The 27570-nt window shown below is 47.2% G+C and overlaps 1 protein-coding gene across 1 annotated transcript in view; it reads right to left on the bottom strand.

Annotated features, from left to right (window-relative positions):
• Ogfod3 (2-oxoglutarate and iron dependent oxygenase domain containing 3) overlaps nt 1-27550 on the bottom strand; it is a 29655-nt gene extending 2105 nt beyond the window's left edge. The window contains exons 1-8 of the mRNA XM_085829342.1: nt 27322-27550; nt 25537-25754; nt 23567-23642; nt 22391-22433; nt 19838-19902; nt 19160-19216; nt 16759-16912; nt 4906-5029 (exon numbers count right to left, since the gene is read on the bottom strand). Of these exons, the coding sequence (XP_085685468.1) occupies nt 4906-5029; nt 16759-16912; nt 19160-19216; nt 19838-19902; nt 22391-22433; nt 23567-23642; nt 25537-25754; nt 27322-27395 (811 nt within the window). The 5' untranslated portion in view covers nt 27396-27550. The remainder of the gene's footprint in view (nt 1-4905; nt 5030-16758; nt 16913-19159; nt 19217-19837; nt 19903-22390; nt 22434-23566; nt 23643-25536; nt 25755-27321) is intronic.
• Between the last annotated feature and the right edge of the window lie 20 nt (nt 27551-27570).

Genomic DNA, 27570 nt, shown 5'->3' with positions numbered 1-27570 from the left:
ATTAATTAATATTCCTACACACCACAGTCAAGCTGATAAAACAAGATTACTGAAAACCTTGAAAACAGTGGGATAGAACAACATAAACAAGACAGAGCAGCTGGATCGCCTCAGGAGCAGTAGGAACTGAGATAGAGAAGTGATAATTTGCTCATGTGTTCCACACCCTTAACCCTTTAATTTGGGCGGCAAAGACAGGTAGATCTCTGCATTCTAGGCCAGCCAGCACTACATCGTGAGACCTTAACTTTAAAAAAAGAAAAAAAAAAAAAAAAAAAGGACATTTTACCCCATTTGCTCCCAGCCTCTCTGTCTCTTCCATGCTTCTTGTGACACCATGATACACAAAGCACAACAGGCACTTGGGGGCTGGCTTTGCAAGAAGCTCCACTTGTTACATGGACCCGTGGGTAACTAAAGGTGGATGGACGCTGGGCAGCTCTGCCTCCATGTTGTGTCAGACTCCTGCTTGACTGTGTGGGCAGGTCAAGCACTGAGGGCTACCCTTGATACCTGACCATGCCATGCCCTTAGGCTAACAGCACAGAAGTATTGCTATCCTAAGCCTACAGTCGCCTCTTATTGCGCCAGTCTTGCAGGACTCCATCCCCCAAATGAGGACTCTCATCCCTACAGGTGAGAGTGCAATCTGTGGGTTAAAACAATTTCCTACCACCTTGGAGAACCAGCCTGGGGAATATGATTAATCAAACTTCACCTTGTCCAAGATGGCTTAATTATGCACACCTCTTACCTTCTGAGCAAGAAAGCTCATGTGAGTGCCTCAAAGAAGAACTTGAGGTCAATAATCTCATTATTTACTGGTGTTAAAACCCTTCTCCCTTGGTGCTGGCGAGATGGCTCAGTGGGTAAGAGCACTGACTGCTCCTCCGAAGGTCCTGAGTTCAAATCCCAGCAACCACATGGTGGCTTACAACCATCCGTAATGAGATCTGATGCCCTCTTCTAGTGCATCTGAAGACAGCTACAGTGTACTTACATATAAATAAATAAATAAATCTTAAAAAAAAAAACAAAAAAAAAAAACAACCCTTCTCCCTGCTTTAAAAAAACCAAAACCCAGACATTTCACTGGGATGTGGCTCAGGTGGTGGAGTGCCTGCCTAGCACTCAAGATGCCCTGGTTTGGTTTTGTCCACTCAATTAACGGGGCCTGGTGGTGCACGGCTGTAATCCTAACACTGGAGAAGGAAACAGAGACAGGAGAGTCAGTTCAAAGTCACCCTTGGCCACAAAGTGAGTGCAAGGCCAGCTGAGGGATTATGAGATGTTTGAGAGTCTATTTCAAAAAGAAGGTAGGGTGGTTCAGCAGTTAAGAACGCTTCCACTCCTGCAGAGGACCTGGGTACAATTTGCAGCACCCACACGGCAGGTCACAATCCTTTGTGCCTCCAGTGAATCTGGTGCCCTCTTCTGACATCTGTGGACACTGCATTCATACAGGGCACACACAACAGGAAGGCTAACACATAAAATAAAAAGAAATCGATTTTTTAAAAACATTGTAAGCACTGTGTCTAGTGGCTCATGTCTATAATCCTCTAACTTTGCGAATGAGGTGAAAGGATCACAAGTCCACGGCCAGCTTCAGCAATACAGTGTGACCTGTCTCAAAATAAATAAAAAATAATAAACTTTAAAAGGAAATGAGAGAGGGCAAGCACACAGGAAAACCCCTATCGACTCAGAATTTATTTTCTAGTGAAAACGAAATAAAATAATGAGGGGCAGCTGAGAGTATGGCGCTCATTTGTAAATCTCAGTAGTCAAGAGGCTAAGGCATAGGATCTCAAGTTCCCATCCAGCCTGGGCTACAGAGTAAAACCCTGTCGCAAGCAGAACAGAACGATCAATAAACAGTGACACCCAGAGCTGTGTGCGGCTCAGGTACAGTGCCTGACTTGGATCCTTGAGAACCTGGGCTCATCCCCAGCACCACTTGCACCTCACACTTGCATCCCACACTTGCACCTCACACTTGTACCTCACACTTGCACCTCACACTTGTACCTCACACTTGCACCTCACATTGGCACCTCACACTTGCACCCCACACTTGCACCCCACACTTGCACCTCACACTTGCATTTACAAGAGCTTCCATAGCTTTTGTGTCTCCAGTGAATCTGGTGGCATAAAAGGTAGAGTGAGGACACTGTCAGAAACATCACCACAGCCTCCTTGCCACAGGTTGAAGGGACAGGCTGTCAGCTGGAACCCTGCACAGAGAGAAGCAGTAAGCACTGGAGACACAAAAGCTATGGAAGCTCTTGTAAATGCAAGTGTGAGGTGCAAGTGTGGGGTGCAAGTGTGGGGTGCCAATGTGAGGTGCAAGTGTGAGGTACAAGTGTGAGGTGCAAGTGTGAGGTACAAGTGTGAGGTGCAAGTGTGAGGTACAAGTGTGAGGTGCAAGTGTGGGATGCAAGTGTGAGGTGCAAGTGTGGGATGCAAGTGTGAGGTGCAAGTGTGGGGTACAAGTGTGGGGTGCAAGTGTGAGGTGCAAGTGTGAGGTGGAAATGTGAGGTGCAAGTGTGAGGTGCAAGTGTGGGGTAAAAGTGTGAGGTACAAGTGTGAAGTGCAAGTGTGAGGTACAAGTGTGAGGTGCAAGTGTGAGGTGCAAGTGTGAGGTGCAAGTGTGAGGTGCAAGTGTGAGGTGGAAATGTGAGGTGCAAGTGTGGGGTACAAGTGTGAGGTGCAAGTGTGGGATGCAAGTGTGAGGTGCAAGTGTGAGGTGCAAGTGTGAGGTACAAGTGTGAGGTGCAAGTGTGAGGTACAAGTGTGAGGTGCAAGTGTGAGGTGCAAGTGTGAGGTGCAAGTGTGAGGTGGAAATGTGAGGTGCAAGTGTGGGATGCAAGTGTGAGGTGCAAGTGTGAGGTGCAAGTGTGAGGTGCAAGTGTGGGATGCAAGTGTGAGGTACAAGTGTGAGGTGGAAATGTGAGGTGCAAGTGTGAGGTACAAGTGTGAGGTGCAAGTGTGAGGTGCAAGTGTGAGGTGCAAGTGTGAGGTGCAAGTGTGAGGTGGAAATGTGAGGTGCAAGTGTGAGGTACAAGTGTGAGGTGCAAGTGTGAGGTGCAAGTGTGGGATGCAAGTGTGAGGTGCAAGTGTGAGGTACAAGTGTGAGGTGCAAGTGTGGGATGCAAGTGTGAGGTGCAAGTGTGGGGTACAAGTGTGAGGTACAAGTGTGAGGTGGAAATGTGAGGTGCAAGTGTGGTGTACAAGTGTGAGATGCAAGTGTGAGGTGGAAATGTAAGGTGCAAGTGTGAGGTGCAAGTGTGGGGTACAAGTGTGAGGTGGAAATGTGAGGTACAAGTGTGGGGTGCCAGTGTGGGGTGCCAGTGTGGGGTGCAAGTGTGAGGTGCAAGTGTGAGGAGGAAATGTGAGATGCAAGTGGGTCAGCCAAACACCTTGGTATTTTGCTTTAATTACTCCACAGATTCAATGCAACTCAAAACAAAATTTCTGCAGAAATTAACAAGTAGAGCCTAAAATTCATTTGGAAATGAAGCAAAAAATATTTTGGCAACAAAAACAACGTTTAGGGGCTGGTGAGATGGCTCAGTGGGTAAAAGCACCCGACTGCTCTTCCGAAGGTCCAGAGTTCAAGTCCCAGCAACCACATGGTGGCTCACAACCATCCGCAACGAGATCTGGCACCCTCTTCTGGAGTGTCTGAAGACAGCTACAGTGTACTTACATATAATAAATAAATAAATCTTTAAAAAAAAAAACAAAGAAAAACAACGTTTAAAGTGAGGAACAAGGACTGCCACCACCTGTCTTCCAGATCATAGGGCTATAGTGGTGGAGACACTGCAGCAGAGAAGCACCCAGAGCCTGAAGCGGATGGACAGGGTCCACGGATCTGTGACAAGAACTCCCCGGGTCACTTCGTGGGTAAAATGGCCTCTTCCAGAAATGATGGAGAAACATCTGGAAACCCATGCACAAGTGAGCACTGCCCTAACCTCACATCACACATCAATATTAGTTCAACATGGATCAGAAGCATGAATACAAAAGCCATAAAGTCTATATAAATAAACACAAGGAAAGTCCATATAATCTTAGGGTGGCAAATATTTCTTAGGCATTACCTAAAAGTATGAACACTAAAAGAAAAAGATCAGCAAGCTGCAGTGGTGGCGCATGCCTTTAATCCCAGCACTTGGGAGGCAGAGGCAGGCAGATTTCTGAGTTCGAGGCCAGCCTGGTCTACAGAGTGAGTGTCCAGGACAGCCAGGGCTACACAGAGAAACCCTGTCTCGAAAAAACAAAAACAAAACAAAACAAAACAAAAAAATCAGCAAGCTGGACTTCTTAAGAGCTTCAGCTTCAATTTCCTTCAAGAGGAAATAAAGGCAGGTGTGGCAGAGCACACCTGTCAAACCAGCTCTTGGTAGGTGCTTGGCAGAGGATCGGAAGTTCAAGGCCAGCCTCATGAGACTATCTCAAAACAAACAAACACAGAGAGATGGGTGGGAGGAAGAGGAGGACAGAGACAAGGAAGGATAGTGTAAGCCAGGGAGACAAAAAAGGTATTGATCAGGAGCCCTCAGCAGTCTGGAGAGACCCTGCACACCACTGTGATAACCCTAGGAGCCTGGCTCTGCCAGTCACCTGCAGTGACACTGAGCAACTGAATAACAAAGCTGGCCTCTGGGTGTAATGACCAGACTTAGGCCAACCCAGAACCAAGTCCAAAAGATGTAGAGTAAGTGTTCTCCAAATGTAGTATCGCTTGGAGTAAAGGCCACCTCACCCATAGCAGGGGTGCGTGCATGTGTGTGTGTGTGTGTGTGTGTGTGTGTGTGCGTACACGCTTGTGAACATGCTTAAATGGGCCTGTATCTCATACCCTAGGCAACCCACTAGCCTGTGTCTTACCAGCTCTGGGCTCCACTGTCTTGTTGGACCCTTCTTCCATGAACACAAAGCGCCCTCCACCGAAGTCCTCTAAGTAATCCGATAGGTAAAGCAGCGAAGTGTAGTCAAAAGAGCCGTAGGTCACCTGTGGGGTGGAGCATGAGCGAGCAGGTTAGACTTCTCAATTCTTAAGGGAATACGACCCTTAAAAAAAAAAACTGTATTATTACTTATGAGTATGTGTTTGTGTCCATGTAAGCCATGTGTGTTACGGTGCCCAAGGAGGCCAGAAGAAGGTATAGGATCCTTTGGAGCTTGCTTTATAGGTTGTTGTGAACCAGTCAATGTGGATCCCCTCTATAAGATCAGCAAGTGCCCTTAACCTTTGAACCATCCCCAGAAATGAGGCTTTGGATGCAGCTCTGCTCCATTAGCATGGACAAAGCTACATGGAAGGTGGTGAATAGAAGCTGGTACAAACTGGCTCCCACCTTTGGCCATATAGCAATGTGAACAGTGTACTGTCTCTAGAGAAGAGCATGCCGATTGTGGCCACCTGCAGAACCATCCCAAACTTTCTGTGAATTAAGATGGAGAGATGGCTCAGCGGTTAAGAGCATGGACTGCTCTTCCAAAGGTCCTGAGTTAAAATCCCAGCAACCACACGGTAACTCACAACCATCTGTAATGAGATCTGACGCCCTATTCTGGTGCATCTGAAGACAGCTTCAGTGTACTTAGACATAATAATAAATAAATCTTAAAAAATATATTGTATACACAGTATAATGTCTACTTTCAACCGTGTTTCCAGGCACTGTCGGCAGCACTGAGCACACACGCCCTGCTGGACAATGGTCCCTACCTTTGCTGGCCACTGCATCTTCCCTGACTGGATGATTGTCACAGTGACCTTTACTCCCACCCTGATCCCTGGCACCCACGATTCTATGTTCTCTTTGGGGATGTGGCATCTCTGGGACCCTCATGGAGGCTCAGACAGTTGTCAGTATGTGATGAGCATGTTCCAGTGGGTGCAGTGATAAACTTGCTCCACTGGGTGCAGGGGTGAGAGTGCTCCACTGGGTGCAGGGGTGAGCATGCTCCACTGGGTGCATTGGTGAGTGTACTCCACTGGGTGCAGTGGTGAGCGTGCTCCACTGGGTGAAGGGGTAAGCGTGCTCCACTGGGTGCTCCACTGGGTGCAGGGGTGAGTGTGCTTCACTGGGTGCAGTGATAAGCGTGCTTCACTGACTGCAGTGATGAGCATGCTCCACTGGGTGCAGGGGTGAGAGTGCTCCACTGAGTGCAGGGGGGAGCGTGCTCCACTGGGTGCTCCACTAGGTACAGGAGTGAGCATGCTCCACTGGGTGCAGGGGTGAGCATGCTCCCCTGGGTGCAGTGATGAACTTGCTCCACTGGGTGTAGGGGCGAACTCCCTTGTGCTCATCCATGCTTCAGACCCTCCCATTCCCGGAGCACCCACAGCACAGAAACTCACTCTGGGTTCCATGATATGTGTCTTGATGAGAAAGTAGCTGTGGAGGAGCACCGGGGCAGAGGGAAGCCTGCTCCCCCACTCTTTGGTTCATGTATGCTGAGTTAATGTTTCCTGAGGCCTTGGAGCCTTCTCCATAAAAGAAGGAACACTAACCCCAGAATATGGAGATTTGTACCCAGGATTCCCACAGAGCCAGTGCTGAGGGCACAGGATGCTTCCCTTCTGTCTCATACAGTCCCACAGCAGCCCTGGAGCTCCTGGGCTGACTCCGTATAACTGGTCTCTTCCTCTCATTCCTACTGCTCCCGCATACATCTCTACAAGAGCTCCCCACACCAGTTCTTACTCGGGCTTTGCTCTGGCGTGCCTAAACTAAGACAGATCTCAAGAGAACAAGCAATTGAATATAGGAAAAACTTCAGCAGAGAATCTCTTAGGCTATGTGGAAGCCTTGCCTATCCAATAAAAAAAAAAAAATGCTGTTGGTCTATTAGCTTAGACAGGAAATAGGAGGTGGGAGTTCTGGCAGGGAGAGAGGATTCTGGGATAGAGTCAGATGTGGGCGGGGGTTGATTCACCCCAACTCAGGAAGACGGGTATATGAAACTGAGGAGAGATATCCAACCATGTGGCGGGACTTAGAATAGAATAAATGGGATAAACGAGTTAGGAACCAGGGGAAATGAGCCAGAGCTTTTGGCCTAGGCAATTATTCATAATAACTCATAATATTATTCATAATAATCCAGTTTCAGAGCCGGGGAACAAAGAGGCTGGGCAGGAAAGTCCATGGTTACAAGCAGAAACAATACTCAATAATGTATCAGAAAATACATTTTACAGCAAAGTGGTATGAGTGTGGAAAAACCTATCACAGTGACTTGAAACACAGAATAGAGATATGTCTAACAAGAAGCACAGAGTAAGCTGAGCGAGGTGATTCGTGCCTGTAATCACAGCTCATGGAAAGCAGATGCAAACAGATCAAGAGTTCAATGCCATCCTCGGAGACACTGCCTCAAAGAAACAAACAAAACAATGCAAACAAAACCACACACACACACACACACACACACACACACACAGACACACACAGATGGGCTGGAGACATGGCTCAGCGGTTAAGAGCACTGACTGCTCTTCCAGAGGTTCTGAGTTCAAATCCCAGCAACCACATGGTGGCTCACAACCATCTGTAATGAGATCTGACTCTCTCTTCTGGTGCATCTGAAGACAGCTACAGTGTACTTATATACATAAAATAAATAAATCTTTAAAAAGAAAACAAACCACACACACAAATTGGTGTCTAGGGAGACGGTCTGGGTAGCAATAGGGGCTACGCCAGTGTGAGAATCTGAATCTGAGTCCCTAGCAATCACATAAAATATTGGGTGTGACTGCACGTATCTGAAACTGTAGCACTGTTAGGAGTAGGAATAAGAGGACTTCTCAGGTTAGCTGGCTGCCAGTCTTGCTCCAGGGTGAGTGAGAGACCTTTCTTTTCTTTTTTTTTTTTTTTCGAGACAGGGTTTCTCTGTGTAGCCCTGGCTGTCCTGGCACTCACTTCGTAGACCAGGCTGGCCTCGAACTCAGAAATCCTCCTGCCTCTGCCTCCCGAGTGCTGGGATTAAAGGTGTGCGCCACCACGCCCGGCGAGAGACCTTTTTTAAAGGAACAAGTAGAGAGCCATAGAACAGGACAGCCAACATCCTCCTTTGCCCTTCACACATGAGTGTACACTATACACACACACATAGAGCATACACATATTCACACCGGGTATGAAAGTATATGCTATCCTGAAAAGTCCCACAACAAATGCTCCATTCTGACTTTTAGGGGCAATCGTTAGAATACTCCTGCAAGGCCCACAAGATGCATTGACACAGCACTGGGAAAAAGGGAAGGCTTAGAAATCAGATAAAATTAGTTTGTTACGTGATTTGTTACTTACATAATTCACAGAGCCAGAACCATCAAGACTATTGGTTGTTGATGCAGTTGTAGCAAGCTGAGATGGGGGCTGACAAGATGGTTTGGTGGGAGAAGGCACTTGCTAGCAAGCCTGATACTGGAACCCACATGATACAAAGAGAGACCTGATTCCTTCAAGCTGTTGTCTGATCACCACACATACACACACACACACACACACACACACACACACACACACACACACACACGGCCCAAATAAATACAATGTAATCAGAAACAGAAAAGAAAACCAGGAGATGGATGGCTCAGTAGTTAAGAACACTACCTGATCTTCTAGAGAACCTGGGTTCAGTTCCCAGCATCTATATGGTGGCTCACAGCTATTTTAAGCTCCAGTGCACCATCTTCTGGCCCTTGTGGGCACACATGTGCTGCATGGACATATATGTAAGCAAAACACCCATCCACATGTAATAAAGTGCATTAATTTTTTAAAAAGAAAACATACTAGAACAGAAGAGAGAATTTAGAAACTCACATATGAATTTATGTGTAACTGGTAAATTGTGTGAGGGACACCCCAGATTAGGGGAAACCACAGGTGATTTTGAAAATGGTCTCTGGGCAATTGACTTTCACATGGGAAAGTGACAGATCTCTGTCATCATCAGACAGCACAACATTCATTTCTCCTAGTTACAAATGTGTGGACAGCTGGAATGTAAAAAGAAAAAAATTAGTAATATTAAAATTTTATAATCCCAGCACATAGGAGAAGGATCATTGTAAGTTCAAGGACAGGCTGGGCTACACAGTGTAGCCCAGACTAAAGAGTGAGAATCTGTCTGAGAAACAGAAAGGAAGGGAAGAAAGGCGGGGGGGGGGGGGGGGGGGGGGCTTCTAGGAGAATAGTGGGTGTGGCTGGTTGGGTTTTTGTTTTGTTTTGTGATTCTATTTTGGTTTGGGTTATGTTGATTTTTGGTTTTTTGAGACAGGGTTTCTCTGCATAGCTCTGGCTATCCTGGAATTCACTTTGTAAACCAGGATGCCCTCAAACTCATAGAGATCCATCTGCCTCTGCCTCTTGAGTGTTGGGACTAAAGGCATATGCCACTAGGAGCATGTTTTTTTAAACTTCCTTGGGTCAGCAGAATTTCTAATCTAGATTTCAGAGCAATCCCTTGTTCGTCGGGACATACATCTATACCCAAGAGACTAATCCCTACATAGATGGTCATATCATATGCCCATGTGCTCCACGGAGAGTGGACACAAAGGTCTGGTGTATGAGTGAAACGTGGCACAGTCATAAGTAGAATAGCCTCTACTGTTAACTAGAACATATTAAAAGCTGTGTATTAACCCAAGGTGACTGCAGCCAGTGAGGAGGGTGCTGGAAGGCGTACTAGGTAGAAGATGCTCTAGGGCCAGTGAGATGCCCCAGTGGGTAGAGGTGCTTACGTGCAAGCCTGGTGCTTGAGCTCAATTCCCTGAGCCCATGGAAAGGTGGAAGATGAGAATCAGTTTTACAGAGTTGTCTTCTGACCGCCACACATATGCCCATACACACATACCATATATACACACAAACGTGTGCGTGCACACACACACACACACACACACACACACACACACACACACACACATGCACTCACAGTAATGATACTAAATATTTTAAAAACATCATGTAAAGGATATTCAGTATCCAACTCTCTAGTTTCCTTTAGAAACAATGAAAAGGATAAGATGTTGCAACAGTCAAGTTTGAGTTCAGTCCCTGAAACTTATACAGAGACAGAAGGAAAGACCCAACTCTACAGAGTTATCGCACATTCACCACGGCACACACATTCCAGTAATAGTAAATTAGTTTAAAATTAGTTTTTTAAAAAGAGCACTACAGATGTAGACCTACAAATGGCAGGATTCTATGGATGAAACCACTGACTTCAAGATCAAATTTCCCTTAATAAGATTAGTTGTTTAACAGGAAAAGAAACAACTTCAAAAAATGTGATTTTCCACAAATAACAAAACATAGTATTTTATGCCTTTGTTTTTGCATAAAAGTAGTTGGAGGGACTGGAGAGATGGCTCAGTGGTTTACAGCACTGATTGCTCTTCCAGAGGTCCTGAGTTCAAATCCCAGCAACCACATGGTGGCTCACAACCATCTGTAATGGGATCTGATGCCCTCTGGTGTGTCTGAAGACAGCGACAGTGTTCTCACATAAAACAAACAAACAAACAAATAAATAAGCATTAAAAAAAAGTAGTTGGAGATCCCAGGAGGTGGTGGGGTACACCTTTGATCCCAGCACCTGGTAGGTGGATCTCTGAGTTCAAGGTTAGTCTGTTCTACAAAACAGGTTCTAGGACAGCCAGGGCTACATAGAGAAACCTTGTCTTGAAAAACCAGAAAAAAAAAAGTAGTTGGAGAAGAGACCCTAAAATCTGGCTATTGTGTTGATTTGGACAAGTGAGTGATTTCTGGGAGAGGGGGTTCCTGTCTTCTTACATTCTTCTTACTCCTGAACCTTGTAGGGTACATTACTATTCAACCAACCAAACATAAAATGAAGCACACTGGCTAGAAGTCATATGGCATGGAGCCCTGCGGGACAATGTGGCAGTCACCCAAATTTCCACCTAGTTCTGTTTCACTGAAGCAATTTATTTTTCCGAGACAGGGTTTCACTATGTAGCTCTGGCTGTCCTGGAACTGACTATGTAGATCAGGCTGGCCAAAGCAAACATCTAATCAGCAAAGACAAGTCTCATATGCTGTTTCGGTTCTCTGATAGACAGGTAGAATTTAGTCATGGACCACAGGGATCCTGGGAGTAATCATCGTTTGCCAGGTAGAGACAGAAACTTCACAGCTTGACAGAAACTGAAGGAAGACAGGCATGCTGGTACTAGCTTCTGATCCTAGCACTGCAGAGGCAGAGGCAGCACCACTGTATATATGAGTGTGTGTGGGTACCGACCATGGAAGACTGCAGGTGCCCTTGGAGACTGGAAGAGCAATTCAGTGTCAGTCTCGGCTGATCAGAAACTTTAAGGCTAGCCTGGACTACACAAAGACCCAATCTCAAAACAGACAGAGAGACAGACAGACAGAATTCTTCAATCTGAAAACCACACTGGATTGGATCCAGGACAAGAGAAGAAGGCTTAGAGGAATTGAGTAGACCTGAGGGACAAAGAACTTGCCAGTGGAGCCTTGGGAACATACCTAAAGCTCTATATTCTGTCACTGAGTCCCAGGGAAAAGAAGCGAACACGTATATAAAGAAATGATAGCCCCAAACTCTCCAAACACAGTAACCAAGCTCACACTCCACCACTGAGCAGTAAACAAGCACCAGGAAAATAACTTGGAAACTTTCAGGAAGCAGTTAAAGCTTCACATAGAGGGGCTTGCGAGATGGCTCAGTGGTTAGGATGCTTGCTGCTCTTATAGAAAACCTGAGTTTGGTTTCCAGCAGTATCCACATTGGGCAGCTTGAAACTGCAGGTAGCTATACCCCCAGAAGATGGGAAGTCCTCTTCCAGGCTCCAAGGGCACCTTCAATCTTTCATGTGTTTATACCTACACACACACACACACACACACACACACACACACACACACAATTAAGAATAACACTTAAAAAACTGGCCAGGTGGTGGTGGCACACACCTTTAGTCCCAGAACTCTGGAGTCCAAGTCAGTAGGATCTCTGAGTTTGAAGCTAGCCTGGTCTATAGAGCAAGTTCCAGGAAAGCCATGGCTACACAGAGAAACCCTGTTTCAAAAATACAAAACAATACACAAACAAATAAAGACCTGCACGTAGAGGATGGAGAAGTGGCTCAGCAGTTAAGAGTACTGACTACTTACTCTTCCAGAGGACCCCAATACGGTTCCCAGAACCCACATGGCAGCTAAGAGCCATCTGTAACCACACTTCCAAGGATTCTGATGTCTTCTTCTGACCTTCATTGGCACCAGACACACATGGGGTACATATTCACACATACAAGCAAAACACTCATATACACTTTAAAAAACTGAAAACAAAAATCAAACACTTGTACATAGAGAGGCATCACTGAGAGACTGGGACATAGCTCAGTGGAGTGGTGCATTCCTAACGTGCGTTAGATACTGGGTTCCATCCCAGGCACCGAAAGAGAAAAAAGAAAAAGAAAAAGAAACATTGGCCAGGCATGGTGATGCATGTCTGTCATACAAGCATTTGGGAGGCAGAGGCAGACAGATCTCTGTGAGTTCAAGGCTAGCCTGATCTACATAGTCAGTTTTAGGATTGATAGCCAGGGCTATATAGAGATCTTGTCTTAGAAATAAAACAAAACAAAACCACAACAACAACAACACCATACAGAGAGAAAGGCTGTTGCCAAGGCATGACTACAGGGGCGTGGGAATGGCTCAGCAGGTAAAGGTGTTTGCTAACAAGCCTAAAGACCTGAATTCAAGTCCTGGGACCCACATGGTGGAAGGCAAAACCAGACTCCAGCAGGTTGTCCTCCTGCCTCCACACAGGCACCATGGAATGTGCATGCACATACATATACACACTAAAAGATATTATTTAAAAAGTTTCACGAAAGACGAATTCTCCCTGTATTGTAGAGAAATCTTTTTTTTTCTTAATTTATTTATTATATGTAAGTACACTGTAGCTGTCTTCAGACAGACCAGAAGAGGGCGTCAGATCTCATTTCGGGTGGTTGTGAGCCACCATGTGGTTGCTGGGATTTGAACTCTGGACCTTTGGAAGAGCAGTCGGGTGCTCTTACCCACTGATCCATCTCACCAGCCCGAGAAATCTTTTTTAAAGATTTATTTTATTTTTATTTGTGGGTACGTGCGTGCGAAAGCAGTGCTTCTGCAGAGCATTCTTACTGCGTGACACTAAGCAACTGACTTGACTTCTCTGAGCCTTAGTTCCCTCTGAAAGCACAGAGTGATACACCAGGGCTTGGTGACACACACCTTTAATCCCAGCATTTGAGAGGCAGAGACAGGTGGATCTCTATGAGTTCGAGACTAACCTGGTCTTCATAGTGAGTTAGTTCTAGCCAAGGCTACACAGTGAGACCTTGTCCCAAAAAAAGGAGAAAAAAAGATTGTACATGTTTTTCTTAGGCTGGTTATGGTTAGTTCAGGACTTGGAGGAGCAAAGCAAGACACTGTGGGTGGGAAAGCTGGAACTCTCAAAGGAGGGTGTCACAGGTAGAGAAGGTATGATGGTTTGCATATGCTTGACCCAGGCAGTGGTGCTACTAGAAGGTGTGGCCCTGTTGGAGTAGGTGTGGCCTTGTTGGAATAGGTGTGTCACTGTGGGCATGGGCTTTAAAACCCTTATCCTGGGCTGGTGAGATGGCTCAGTGGGTAAGAGCACCCGACTGCTCTTCCAAAGGTCCAGAGTTCAAATCCCAGCAACCACATGGTGGCTCACAACCATCCGTAATGAGATCTGACTCCCTCTTCTGGAGTGTCTGAAGACAGCTACAGTGTACTTACATATAATAAATAAATCTTTAAAAAAAAAAAAAAAAAAACTTATCCTAGTTGTCTGGAAGTCAGTATTCTGCTAGCAGCCTTTAGATGAAGATGTGGAACTCTTAGCTCTCAGCTCTGCCTGCACCATGCCTGCCTGGATGCTGCCATGCTCCCCCCTTGATGACAATGGACTGAACCTCTGAACCTGTAAGCCAGCCCCAAATAAATGTTGTCCTTATAAGAGTTGCCTTGGTCATAGTGTCTGTTCACAGCAGTAAAACCCTCAGTTCATATTTCTTGAAATAAGAAGCAGGAGGTTTAAGCTCCTACAAGAAGCACACCAGGTGTGGCAGGCATTTCTGCTGAGCACCTACTTGCAGGATCCTCGGAACATACTGTAGATGGCAGGTGCTATAGCCGAGTTTCCAGTGCCCTGTATTGCAGGCAGAAAAGTGCATGCCTGCCACATGCAGAGCTGTTGCCAAGGGATGTCAGAGAGAGCACTCACAGATCAACATTTAGTTGATAAAGGTGACTAGTGAGGTATGCCACAAAGACAGTGAGTGCTGTGTGATGTGTACGGAATTTCAATCAAATTAGAACTCTTTCCAGCCTGATGAATCATTCAATTAGCAAGTCTGGGGTAAGAGATAAGAGTAAGGAGACTCCCAGGCCCAGCTGCAAACATTGAGCCACCGCCACCTCCTATGCCATCCCCACTGCCTGCATCCTGAGTTTAAAGACAGAATCAAGTGATTGATCAGCCCTGTTGGCACTGTGGGAACAGCACAAAGCCAATTCCTCCTGAGCAAGTCCAACCTTGCCTCCTTGCTCCTGTGCCTCCACCAACCACCACCACAGGCATCTCCTAACAAGGATGGACTGTCCAGAGCGAGCAGCAAGTCCTCTAAGGTAAGCAGGCCAGTGACGCCTGGAAGAATGTTCTTGAAACTCAACAGGACACCATGCAAGACTCTTGTGGGTGTCTCTGCTGGTTGACCTCATGAACTGAGTGCTCCCCAATCCGGCATCCATCCTAGGCTAATACCAAAGTAACCCGAACCCTGCACTCAGGCCAACAGGGCATGACTCTAATAGTTTCTGCAGTGAAACTCAAGTCAAAGAAAGCAAACATCAAGAGATTCTGACAGGGCAAGCAGTACCAGGAAAGCACGTGAGGATACAGGATCCGTGCCCTGTCCTGATGCTTAAAAACTTCAGCCCACCCTACCATACTGCAAAGGAGCCTCCTAGTCACACAGCTGCCAGTTACCAGGCTCGAAGGAAAAGGTGTGGGCAGACTATGGCCCAGAAGGGGCGACACGCTACTTTCTCATAGTATCTTGGCAGCGGCTACCTGGCATTATGTTTGGCAAACTGGGCGGTGGGTAAGAGCCCCCACCTGCTGTCCACAGTACAGGGGGAAGGGACCTTCACAGAGAAGGTTCATGCTGGTGACTGGGTATAACTGGCCTACGGAGCTGAGAAATCTCAGCAGGGATGAACTGACTAAGGCAAGATAACTATTTAGAAAACAGAGCAGACATGAGAGGCCAAAGGGCTCCTCACTCTCTTTGCCCTGATTTCCATTTCTCAGTAGCTGACACCCCAGGAATTTCATATTACTAATCAGGACACCTGCAAAATAACTGTACCCACTTTCCAAGAAACATCACAGATTGTGACTGTTAAAATGGGCTAATAACACATGCCTTTGTGGTACCTGCCTACATATGACTTACACACAAATAAGGAGTCATTTTAATAGAGTTGTTTGTCTTTTGTTGTTTTGAGACAGTATCGTGTAGTCCAGACTGGACCCAAACTCTAAATAGCTGAAGGTGATCTTGAACTCCTAGTCCTCTGCTTCTACCTCCCAAGCGCTGGGGTTACAAGTGTGAGACATCTTGCCTAGTCTGTGTGATGCTGGGGACTGAATCCAGGACCTCACACATTTTAGGCAAGTACTCTGTCAGCTCTATCTATGGGAAGACCACATGCCTAGCATAAATGTTTTATCTCTAATAGTACTTCCTTCTCCAGCAGCAAGACTGTACCTAAAATGGACTCTTCTTCAAGAACAAAAATTACAACTAAGAGAAAGTATGCCAGCAAAACCTCTCCCTAATGTCTAAACCTAGCTGCAGACTGAGTGGCTCCAAAGCTCCCAAGTCACATTCACGGTAAGTGCTGAGGCTCTGCCGTGTGCTCCTCTCCTAATAGCTTGTCTTCAATAAACTTTCTTTTTTTTTTTTTAAAGATTTATTTATTTATTATAAGTACACTGTAACTGTCTTCAGACACTCCAGAAGAGGGTGCCAGATCTCGTTACGGATGGTTGTGAGCCACCATGTGGTTGCTGGGATTTGAACTCTGGACCTTCGGAAGAGCAGTCGGGTGCTCTTACCCACTGAGCCATCTCACCAGCCCCCTTCAATAAACTTTCTAACTCTGCTTCCAATGCATCCTAACTTCCCTTCTGTGGAAGAGGTCAAGGACAAGAGTGGACCCTCGTGGCTATCCTGCTGCTGGTAACAAGGTCTTAGGGAGCAGATAAAGAAAAAACTAAAAACAAAAAACTGTGAGAGAGGACATCCTGTGGGGACACAGAGACCTGGGCTGGGGAAGCAATGAAAGGGACCCTCTGCTTGCACAGTCCAATCAGAAAGGTTGCACATGAATTTGGGAACAAATATGACAAAGGATACCACCAGGCTAATGCTGCTCCAGCAGCCACCACACCTTCTGTTCCAGCCCTCAACACCGTGACACAAATCTATCTCTTCAATTGTATCACCTAGCTGCGAGTGCACCTGAGGACCTTGGGAAGAAGAGCTCCAAAATAGCGAACAGAAATGGAGAGCAGGTGCCTGGAGTTCCGGTCACAGATGGGAGAAAGAACCACTCGCCAGATGCTTACCTTGTCCACGTGTGCGTGCCAGTACTCGTCGTGAGCTGTCTGGGCTTCTGTGCTATTTATTCGGGAGAAAAATGTGGGCTTCGTCAGGTACAGCAAGGATGCACTGATGCCGAAAGTTTCCGCGATGGTGAGCTGGACCTTCTGCCGAATGTCCCTGTGGAGGACGCCACGGGTCAGTCTGGCGGTAAGTTTTAATTATTTCAGATGTTTTAAACTTTTTTTTTTTTTTTTTTTTTTTTTTTTTTTTTTTGGCTTTTCGAGACAGGGTTTCTCTGTGTAGTCGTGGCTGTCCTGGAACTCACTCTGTAGCCCAGGCTGGCCTCGAACTCAGAAATCCGCCTGCCTCTCCCTCCCGAGTGCTGGGATTAAAGGCGTGCGCCACCACGCCCGGCCCAGATGTTTTATAGAACATTCTTTTTCAATTTTCCTCCTAGTTACCAATCTCCACTTCACTCTTAAACCTAACAGAACATAGCAGACCTTTGGATAAAAATCAGTATTTAGGGTTTTCCATCTCTATCTCTTGTATACCATCTGCAAGTGGCAACGTCTGTAAGGAACATTCCTGGGGCTGGCAATGGTCTTCATGCTGTCACCCAGAAACACAAGTTTCACATTTCCTCTGGGCTGGCTCCTAGGTCACAGTTGTTCAGGTTCTATCTGTGAAAGGAAGGCACTCTCTGCTCTGTGTAGTTCCAGGAGGTTTGTGTGTCCATGATGTCAAGAAAAATGTCCAGCTCAAGAAAAATGCCCAGCTCAAAAGGTAGGGGTGTGTGTGTATGTGTGTGTATCTTATAAATTTACAAATTGTAGAAGTTCAAATGCCAAACTATCACATCACAGAACAGTTTCTCTCTCTCTCTCTCTCTCTCTCTCCTTTCCTTCTTTCTCTCTTTTTTTTTTTTAAAGAATTATTTGTTTGTTTTACATCTGAGTACACTGTCACTGTCTTCAGACACACCAGAAGAGGGCATCAGATCTTCTCAATACAGTTGGTTGTGAGCCACCATGTGGTTGCTGGAATTTGAACTCAGGACCTCTGGAAGAGCAGTCAGTGCCAATAACCTCTGAGCCATCTCTCCAGCCCCTAGAACAGTTTCTCTTTAAGCCAGTGTGTGCACACTAGGAATAAACATCAAGAACAAAATAACCTAGTGAGCTTTAGGAGTACAAGCGGTCAGCTGGAGACAGTCATGGGCTGGGTCTAAGTCTTAAGACTATCACAGTAGAGCTGTATGTCAGGAGGCAGTCTTGAAAGTGGCTGCAAAGCTCCTGACAGCTCCATGTCACCTGCAACAGTGGACTTAAAGAATCCCACGTGTAGTGTGCTTTCAGTGACAACTCATGGCTGCCACTGCCAGGCACACAGCCTTAGTTGAGCCCTTCACCTGCTCTCTGGACGAGAGGCTCAGCTTTGTTTAGCAGCTCTTTCCCTGGGAACATAATGAAGGTGAAATGTCAGCTACGGGTTCAGGCAACGTGGCTGATCATCGTGATGGTGGGCATAGGGCGCAGAGGGCAGCAGGAACTCAGTGCTTTGATGGTGTTCAGTGTCTTGGCTGACACAACACAATCTAGTAGGTGATAAAAACCACAAAAAATTCAACACGCACACGCTCACACCTGGTTACAGGTAAAGCCTGGAATTCTGAATAAGATCAGAGTGCTGTACCAGTGCCCATTCTGGGAAATGATATCATACTGCAGCTAGGTAATATTAGTGACAGGACTAACTAGCTAGTGTGTAAAATCTCCCTGGACTTTAACACACAGCTTAGTGATATTTTTTATTTTTTATATTTTTAATTTTATGTTTTATGCATCTGAGTGCTCTGCTGCATGTATACCTGCAGGCCAGAAGAGGGCATCAGATCCCTCTATAGATGGTTATGAACCACTATGTGGGCGCTGGAAGAGCAGCCAATACTCTAAACTGCTGAGCCATCTCTCCAGCCTCTTAAAAATCTTTAGATAAACATTTTAATTTAATAAAATTCCCCAGATAGGCAAGCTGCTCTGGGTAAAAATTGTACAAGTCATGTGACAGGTGCCAGGCTGGACCAACAGCGGGACATGTCTGCTACAGGACCAAGAGGGCTTAGAAAGTAAGTACACTGTTGCTGTCTTCAGCCACAACAGAAGAGGGCATCTGATTCCATTACAGATGGTTGTGATGAGCATCCATCTGTAACCATGTGGTTGCTGGGATTTGAACTCAGGACCTCCAGAAGAGCAGTCAGTGCTTTTAACCTGAGCCATCTCTCCAGCCCTACACCCTCAGGTCTTGACTGACACAGGAGCTATTGCCCTGGCCTGATGTATCAGGACATCATAGAACTGACCTCAGTTCCCTTTGTGTATCTGGCCACACCCATCTCTTCTTACTCTCCATCTTCCTTACCTATATAACTGAAAGTCCTCCTCAGAGAAGATATTTTGTATTTTATCTCCAAAGTATCTGTGAAATAATAAATAACATTAGCAGGTGTTACTAATCTTTTCCTTGCTTTTTTGTTTGTTTGTTTGTTTTTAAACAGGGTCTCACTCTAGCTCAGGCTGATCTTCAACTTGGAGCTCAGACCACAGGTATAAACTACCACACCCAGCCTCCTTGTTTCAACAGGAGCTAACCAACAGGTCTCCAAAAGTAGATCTATCATATCATCTGAGAGTTATTCCATTTCTATAATAATAACTATGTTACAGAGAAGGAAAAGGGGACAGAAAGTAAGGAGGGAGCGGAAGGAAGATGGAGGAAGGAGGGAGGAAGGGAGAGAGGGAGGGAAAGAGAAGAAAAGAAAGAGAGAGGGAGAAAGAGGGGAAAGGGAGGGAAGGAGGGAGAGAGACAAGGAGAGAGAGAAGGAAGGGAGGGAGGGAAAGAGGGAGGGAAGGAGGGAGAAAGGAAAAGAAGGAGGTAGGGGAGGGAGTCAAATCAGCAGTTGACAGAATGAGGCAAGGAGGCTGAGAACTCTCTCAGGTCTCTCTCTAGCCCTAGAGGAACCTCGCAGCTCTCTGAAGCAAGCCCATGCATCTGCTGGATGCCCACCTGCACCCTACTCTCCTTCCTCCAGCCTCTCACCTATACAGGTTCACAAAGTGTTTCCCAACAGACAGGGCTCCAGAGTGCAGGTCCAGGATAGATGCCTGAAAAAGATGAATGTGCATAAAACATGGTCACTTTAGTAGCCAAAGTTGAACCCTAGTTGCCACAATCCATTGTATAAATGCTCTACCTCTGACTTTTGTTTTGTTTTGTTTTTTGTTTTTTCAAGACAGGGTTTTTCTGTGTAGCCCTGGCTGTCCTGGCACTCACTTTGTAGACCAGGCTGGCCTCGAACTCAGAAATCTGCCTGCCTCTGCCTCCCGAGTGCTGGGATTAAAGGCGTGCGCCACCACGCCCGGCCTACCTCTGACTTCTTAAGATCCTGCCTTGCGCAGTGTCTGCCTGGACAAATGTGGTTCTCTCTGCTGTCCAAAGAGAAAACCAAACGCTTTGGCCTAACATTTTGAGAAACAGTCTCCAGACACATCTGAGGATGATTATGGTGAGTCACAGCCCACGCTACTGACTCACTTTCTTTCCCTCCACTAGGTCTGTAAGGTAAGACCCAGGTGTGCAATGTGCAGTGTGACCAGTTCCTGCCTAAGTGCACACTTCTGCACACACACTAATTGCCACCCTTTCTGTCTTGTCTCTGTTCTCTGGTCCCATCTGCCATCCTGAGCATCTGAAGCTCCACTTTCTGTGAGAAGCTGCCTGTGTTCTACTGAGGTGGACAGACAGACAGACAGACCCTGTGATGGGCTTCTTTCTCTGGCATAACTCATGTTGTTTCTCGCAGCTAAGCACTGAGGCTATTCTCTGCATGGATATGTCTGTCAGAGCTACTGGCCTCTCCCTGCGATAGCCTTGGATTCTTCTGTGCATACTGGCCACAGGTGCATGTTCATGGGCCCCCACTTAAACATTTCATATAGAACTACACACCAGTAACCTTTAAGAAACTGCCGAGGGCTGGTGAGATGGCTCAGCGGGTAAGAGCACCCGACTGCTCTTCCGAAGGTCCAGAGTTCAAATCCCAGCAACCACATGGTGGCTCACAACCATCCGTAACGAGATCTGGCGCCCTCTTCTGGAGTGTCTGAAGACAGCTACAGTGTACTTACATATAATAAATAAATAAATCTTTAAAAAAAAAAAAAAAAAAAAAGAAAAAAAGAAACTGCCGAATGTTTTCTGACCTTAACTGTCCAACTCTGAGTCTTTCCCCATGTCTCAGGAAGAAAGCAGGCACCAACAGGGATCATCTTACCCCATGTATGGCCAGCAGTAACAGATATCAGGCCCCTTTTCTTATTTCTACAACTACTTAGCTAAGGCATAGATACAACATGGGCCTAAGGTCTACTGAACTTAAAGGTATGAAGTCTATTACACGGGGACTCTCAGGGTCGTGCTGGATAAGGAGGAGGAGACAAGCCATTTACTGACAGTCCTTTAGCAAATAGCTCCCCAAACTCAAATGGACAGCATAAAAGGAATTCCATTTTCAGGACTCTGAAGAGAGAGTTATGGATGAGGTTGCACAATCACTGAAATAGTTTGAAATTATAACAAAGTCTGAAAGCCAACCTTCTGCAGACTTGATCTGGGCCCAGCACAGACCACAGTGCAAAGCAGTTGCCAAAATATGCAGGGAGAGGAAACCCATCCTCAGACGTTCCCTCACACCAAGCAGAGACCAAGGTTCAGTGACCACTGCGCAACTGTCTGTTTACAGAGGAGGGGCGAGCCCAGCCTAGTCCTACGGTTGTGCAGAATGAGGGTTTCCAGCTGTAGACTTCATTCTCCTGCCTTGGAGGCCAGAAGTCCAGAACCAAGGAAGTCCAAGGAGTGCCACCTGCATCTCCTTGGTTTCTGGCCTAAGCTCTATAGCATGGTCCTTCCTTGTCCTCCAGTATCTGCACCCCAGGCTTTCTCTGGTTTGTGGCCATAGAACCCACTTTTCACCTCTGTCTACACACAGGCTTTCTTGTTTCTTCAGGCTTCCCTCTGGCTCTCTCTTACATACACACACCTGTCCTTGGATTTGAAGTCCCTGATAAGGACTCTCCCTCAATTACAACTACAAAGATCCCACTTCCAAATTATATCACAAGTTCCAGGTGGACCCACCATCCTACTCCTTGGATGATCTGCCCTTGTGCAAAGGATGACAGGCTCCTGCTGGCTGTTGCAGTGGGATCCATTTAAACATCTTAAGGGGCTTTGCCTCTTCCAGCTGTCACCTGGCCACCAGGCTCCTGAGTCCTTTGTCAGTTCCCTCCCTCTCTCCTCTTTTCACTCCTTCCCCATCCTTCCTATCTATAGCCAGTATTGTCTGCGGTGCCAGTGGGACCTGAAGCTGGGCAGCCTGAAGAGATGGCCATGTGTGACTTTATACATTCTCTTCCCAAAGAGGGATCTATTTTGTGCCCACTAGACATAGGGAATATCAGCCACTCTCTGAGAAACACCATGGACATACCAGCCCTTGCCTCTGGTGGGGAGCAGAGGGGACCCTGTGTGTCCTTCCCTTCCAAAGAGAGCAAACTTCAAATGTATAAAGAAAATGGAACCATTCCAACTCACCCCTCCATCCGATCCACCTAGGGAGAGCCCTTTCTCTGCTATTCTGTGGGGGGGGGGGGAGGGTAAAAAAAAAACTTTAAATCAAGTTTTAGTTAACAGCATTCTCCATAAAGCATCTAGGCAAACCACCCACCAGTATAATAGTACCTTATCTATAGGCCCTGCTTGTTCAACATTTATGAAGTAAACAAACAGGGAAACTTGAAACTGAAACCCTCAAAGCTGAGGACACATCAGCTTCCTCTCGCTCCTAACACATGGCCTACTTGGAAACCACTGGCCTGATCCCAAACTATAGCAAAGGAACCCCTTAGTTTGTCTGTGGTCTGGCAGCTCCCCAATCGATGGGGATGTTGGTAATTACAGTTCAGACTGTCAAAGAGCCATCCCATCCCAGAGAGGACCACCAAGGAACACTAACCCCTCAGGGAAGCATTAATAATCCTCAGGTATCATAGATGTATAGGATCAGGATGGGGGGCAGGATGCAGAGGACAGGCTGCCTGCTGGGCACTTTAGCAGGAATAGCATGAGGAGAGAGAAGAACAGGGCTCGTGGGTCAAATGAGGAGCCACATACTGAGTCTGAATGGCTGGCTGGTCAGAAAAGGAAATCTTTCCTGTTTGTTTGTTTGTTTGTTTGTTTGTTTGTTTGTTTCAAAACAGGGTTTCTCTGTATAGCCCTGGCTGTCCTGGAAATCACTTTGTAGATCAGGCTGGCCTCAGAAATCCGCCTGCCTCTGTTTCCTGAGTGCTGAGGTTAAAGGCGTGCGCCACCACACCCTGCGAAATCTTTCCATTTTAAGATCTTGGTTTTTTTAAACCACACACAGAAAACTTCAGTATCAGCTGCTTCTGAGCTGGTATTTATGAGCCACAGAGATACTGATTGTCAGGTAGGGCTGGAGGAGCCCTTGTCTCCACAGCAGGGGAAACTTCCTGGGGAGGAGGCTGGGCCTCTAGACTGCTCCATCAGCAGAAACATCGCTAAGGCCACAGCATTTCTTCAGAGGAAGCAGGAAGGAGGACGCCTGCCCTCTGACCCCCCAAACCCCTGAGGATGGTTCACAGAACTGTGGGGATTCTCTAGACTCTGTTGTTGCCCTGGCTCACCCCCCATTCACTGCTTAACCCAACTCCTGGATGCCCTAGACAAAGTGCAGAGGTGCATGGGTACCTGCGAATCTGCTCCGCCTCCTCCCTGGTGATGACGATGTCAGTGACACCTCTGCCACACTTCCTGGGGGTGCAGCCTAGAGGGTGACAGCCAAGGAGAAATGCTGACTTCTGCCCGAGGATCATGGCCAAGCTGACAAAGTCTTCCACCATGACCAGGAAGGGCCAGTTTGGTTAAAACACCTAGTTAAAAGCCAACTTCAGATAAAAAGTAACTTTTCACTGGAATTTCATCCTATGCAGAACCTCAGCTCACATCTCCTTCCTGCCAGGTGTCCTGGGTTTCCCACATAGGCTGATACTGTCACTGCCCCCAAGCCCCGGGGAACAAGGAAGTCCCCAGACTTTACTTTGACATTTTGGTTTTGCTCTGTCTTGTTCGTTAGAAACATGGTTTCTCTATGTAGTTCAGGATGCCTCAAATTTAGGAACTTCCTGCCTTAGCCTCCTGAGTACTGAGATTATAGGCCTGTGCTAACACACTAACTGTCTGGCAATGTCCTTAGCCTGCTTGCTTGCTTGCTAGAGTCCCTTTAGAAAGTTCTGACACAGCCCAAGCTGAGCCTGTCATTCTGGTCACCATCTGTCTCCAGGACCGCAGTACCTGCCTGTTATACTCATTTCTGCATCTTCTTCACCATGGAGTCATGCAGACAGACACCCAGAGGGCAGAAGTTAGAAGCAGCTCTGACGGGAGAGGTGAGTGTGATGATGTTTAGGGTTGTTGGAGAGATGCCAGGATGGAGTCGAGCATCTGCAGCAAGCTTGGCAAACAACCGGTCCCTGTATTCTGGCAGCTCCCCTTGCCCTGAGCGAGCTGTGTGCTCTTACGTGAGATGGGACTGTAAACTCTGGGGACCTTACTACAAGATATGCTGGCTGGTAAACTGCCATTTATAATTTGTGTGTGTGTGTGTGTGTGTGTTGTAAATTGGAATATTCCAAGTAGACTCCCAGGACAGAGCATCCAACACAACAGAAACATGTTTATTTTATCAACTGCAGAAGGAGAAGAGGATGTGCCCTTTGTCCTTGGCCACCTAGTCCACAAAATTCTTCCTCTGCCAGTTCACATGTGGCTGAAGGGCTGAGTTCTTGTGCATCACAACAGCGCCCCTTTGTGGAAGAACATGGAACCTTTTCTCCATTCACATCCAAAACATTACTTTGAATGTAAAAAATAAACCACCCTTATAGAGCTAGGCCCAGATTCTACATTTGAGGAACAGAATGCATCTGTGTGATATCGAATGTTCAGGAAAACAGCAGCCCAAGGAGGCCAACACCCCATCCCACCAATCCAGTCCAAAGGTGTGTGCTCTCTAGGCTGTCCTCACCTGGCCCTGTGACCCTGACATTGCAGCTTCCCTCTATTCCCCTGGGCCCAACCTCAGGACTCCGGCTTGTAACTAGTGTGTAGAGGTCAGAGAACTACAGACAGCAGTTGGTTCTCTCCTACTGTGTAGGTTCAGGATACTGAACTCAGGTCATCCAGTTTGTGTTATGTGTTTTAATGGCTAAGGCATCTGGCTGACCCTTTCTCGGCTCCCTAATCCTGTTACCTCTCTGCAGGCAGCCTCCGGGCACAGAAGCCTGCTAAGGTGCTGCCTGCATCGGTGTGGCACTGGCAGCCAACTCTGAAACATCTTTATTTTCCAACCAAGTGTGAGCTTGCCTATCTGGGAAGGGAGGGTTTGTCTCTGCCCACATATATTGTTTTAACTGTAGCAAAAGTCAATGCTGAGTTTCATTTCTGTGGCGTCCTGTGTGTCTGGGTATAACTATATGCACATAACCGCAGGTGCCTGCAGGAGAAGTTGGATCTCCTGAAGGTGAAGTTACAGGCAGCTGTGAGCTGCCAGTCAAGGGTGTTAGGAACTGATCTCTGGTCCTCTGGAAATTCAACAAATGTTCTTGAATGCTGAGCCATGTCTCCAGCCCCTACCAGTCACAGAAGCCGGTGGCACATACCTTCAAACCTTCGGTGACCATCGTAGTCCTCAGAGCAGGGAACCTCAATGAACCTGCCTTCTAGGACCTCACCACGACGGGCCACAACCTCAGCGACATCATCATCGATCCCCACACTACTCCAGAGCAGACATGTGACCAGAGCAAGGCCGACCCCAAAGGCCACAATCCTTAGCCATGTCCTCTGTGCCTCCCGAGGCAGCCGGTCCTTCTTGGTACTAAAGACAGAGAAGATAACCAACCACTGGATACAGCCATCATACTAAGCATGCCAATCAAACTCACAAGATGTCCACACTGGATGCCACCAGGCTTGGGCTGTGTCTACACTGATCTCTGATCAAGATGGATGCACCCCACCAATCCTGAGATATGGAAAGTACTCGTGAGCTAATTATGAGGCAGCTGGTGGGAAGTAGGACATCTACTTCCATCCACAACTCAAGCTTATCAGGATGCTCACCATCACCACCCCTCAGAAGAGCTTCCCAGGCAGTCTGTGGACCCGTCTTCTCTGACCAGACAGGGCTGAATATGTGCTTCAATGGGCAAAAAAAAAAAAATTGTGGGCTAACCATAGGTAATTTCTATCCAGCCCACAGAGCACCTATTTGGAGGATTGTCAGGGCATGTGAGTCTCTGATCACTCATGCATCCATATATGTCTACCTGTGTTTCTACACGAACACATGTGTACATAAACCAGCGTACATGAAGCATATCTACTTAACTCAAATCATAAACCTGGGGCCAGAAAGAGCACAGAAGAATGTCAGAAATGATATAAGTTTCCTCTACGACCCAGGTCTGTGTGGTCCAGTCCCTGATGAAGCTGTGTCTGTGTCTCTACACTTCTGTGTGTATAACTAGAGTGGCTGAGCTCTACTGTCCAGGAAAGGTCTCGAAATACATGCAGAATTGTCAGAGTTAGGTCCCTGTCCCTAAAGACTCCGTTTCTTTTTTTTTTTTTTTTAAGATTTATTTATTATATGTAAGTACACTGTAGCTGTCTTCAGACACTCCAGAAGAGGGCACCAGATCTCATTGCAGATGGTTGTGAGCCACCATGTGGTTGCTGGGATTTGAACTCTGGACCTTCGGAAGAGCAGTCGGGTGCTCTTACCCACTGAGCCATCTCACCAGCCCAAGACTCCGTTTCTTAGTTACCAATTCAGGTGTGAGTTTGACAGAGGCTCACAAGGCCAGTTTTGGGATAGGTGAGGTGTGAAAGGCTGGAATGTAGTAACCAGCAGAGATGTGAGGAGGTAGACCAAGTAGCGGGTGGGGAGTCCTAAAGGCTCAAAAAAGGTCCCTAGCGAGAGAAACCTGCTCACGTGACTGAATGCAGCTCGACTCCAAGGAGAGGTTTCCTGTGGGCAGGACCTCTGTGCAGAGCTTGGAGGTGGGCAGCCACGTGGACATTTTCACTATAGAAAGGATGCCGCAGGATACACCAACCAAGTCACGCCCCCAACACATCAATCACGCCCACACTACTTCCACATCCTAAGTCAGGCCTGCTCACGTCTCAGTAGGGCTGGTCCCACCTGTCACCTCTAACCAGGGACCAACCCAGACACGAGTCAGACCCCGCCTTGTCAGGAGCACGTCCCACCCCTGTTAGGTCCCACCCCTGGGATGGCCACGCCCCACTCTGCCACGGACAACGCAATCAAGACCACGCTCCGCCTCCCTCCGACCCCGCCCTCGGAGTAGCCACGCCCCCACCAGTCAGGCTCCGCCCGCTGTGGCGTGCGGCCTCCCGGTCCCTAAGGATCCCGCTACCTGGTCGCGCGCCGGCGCTCTGCAGCACTACTTCCCTCGGGAATTCTGGGTGGTCCCCTCCGCTGAGGTGCCATCGGGCCACCGCTGAGGTGCCAGCCGTCGCAGAGCCAGCTACGACACGAGAGCCACCAAACTCGGGGCAATAGCTGCGACAGCGAAAGCGAGGCGGGAACGGGGTCGGGACGCGGGAGCGACGCGCTCGGTCCGGCTCACGGCCAGACAAGAGCAATCGGAGGCCGAGCGGTGGCA

The sequence above is a fragment of the Mus caroli genome, unplaced genomic scaffold (assembly GCF_978045245.1).
Source record: "Mus caroli unplaced genomic scaffold, Mus_caroli_1 scaffold_13, whole genome shotgun sequence".
In the NCBI taxonomy this organism is placed as follows: Eukaryota; Metazoa; Chordata; class Mammalia; order Rodentia; family Muridae; genus Mus; species Mus caroli.
This window is presented reverse-complemented; position numbering and strand designations above follow the sequence as displayed.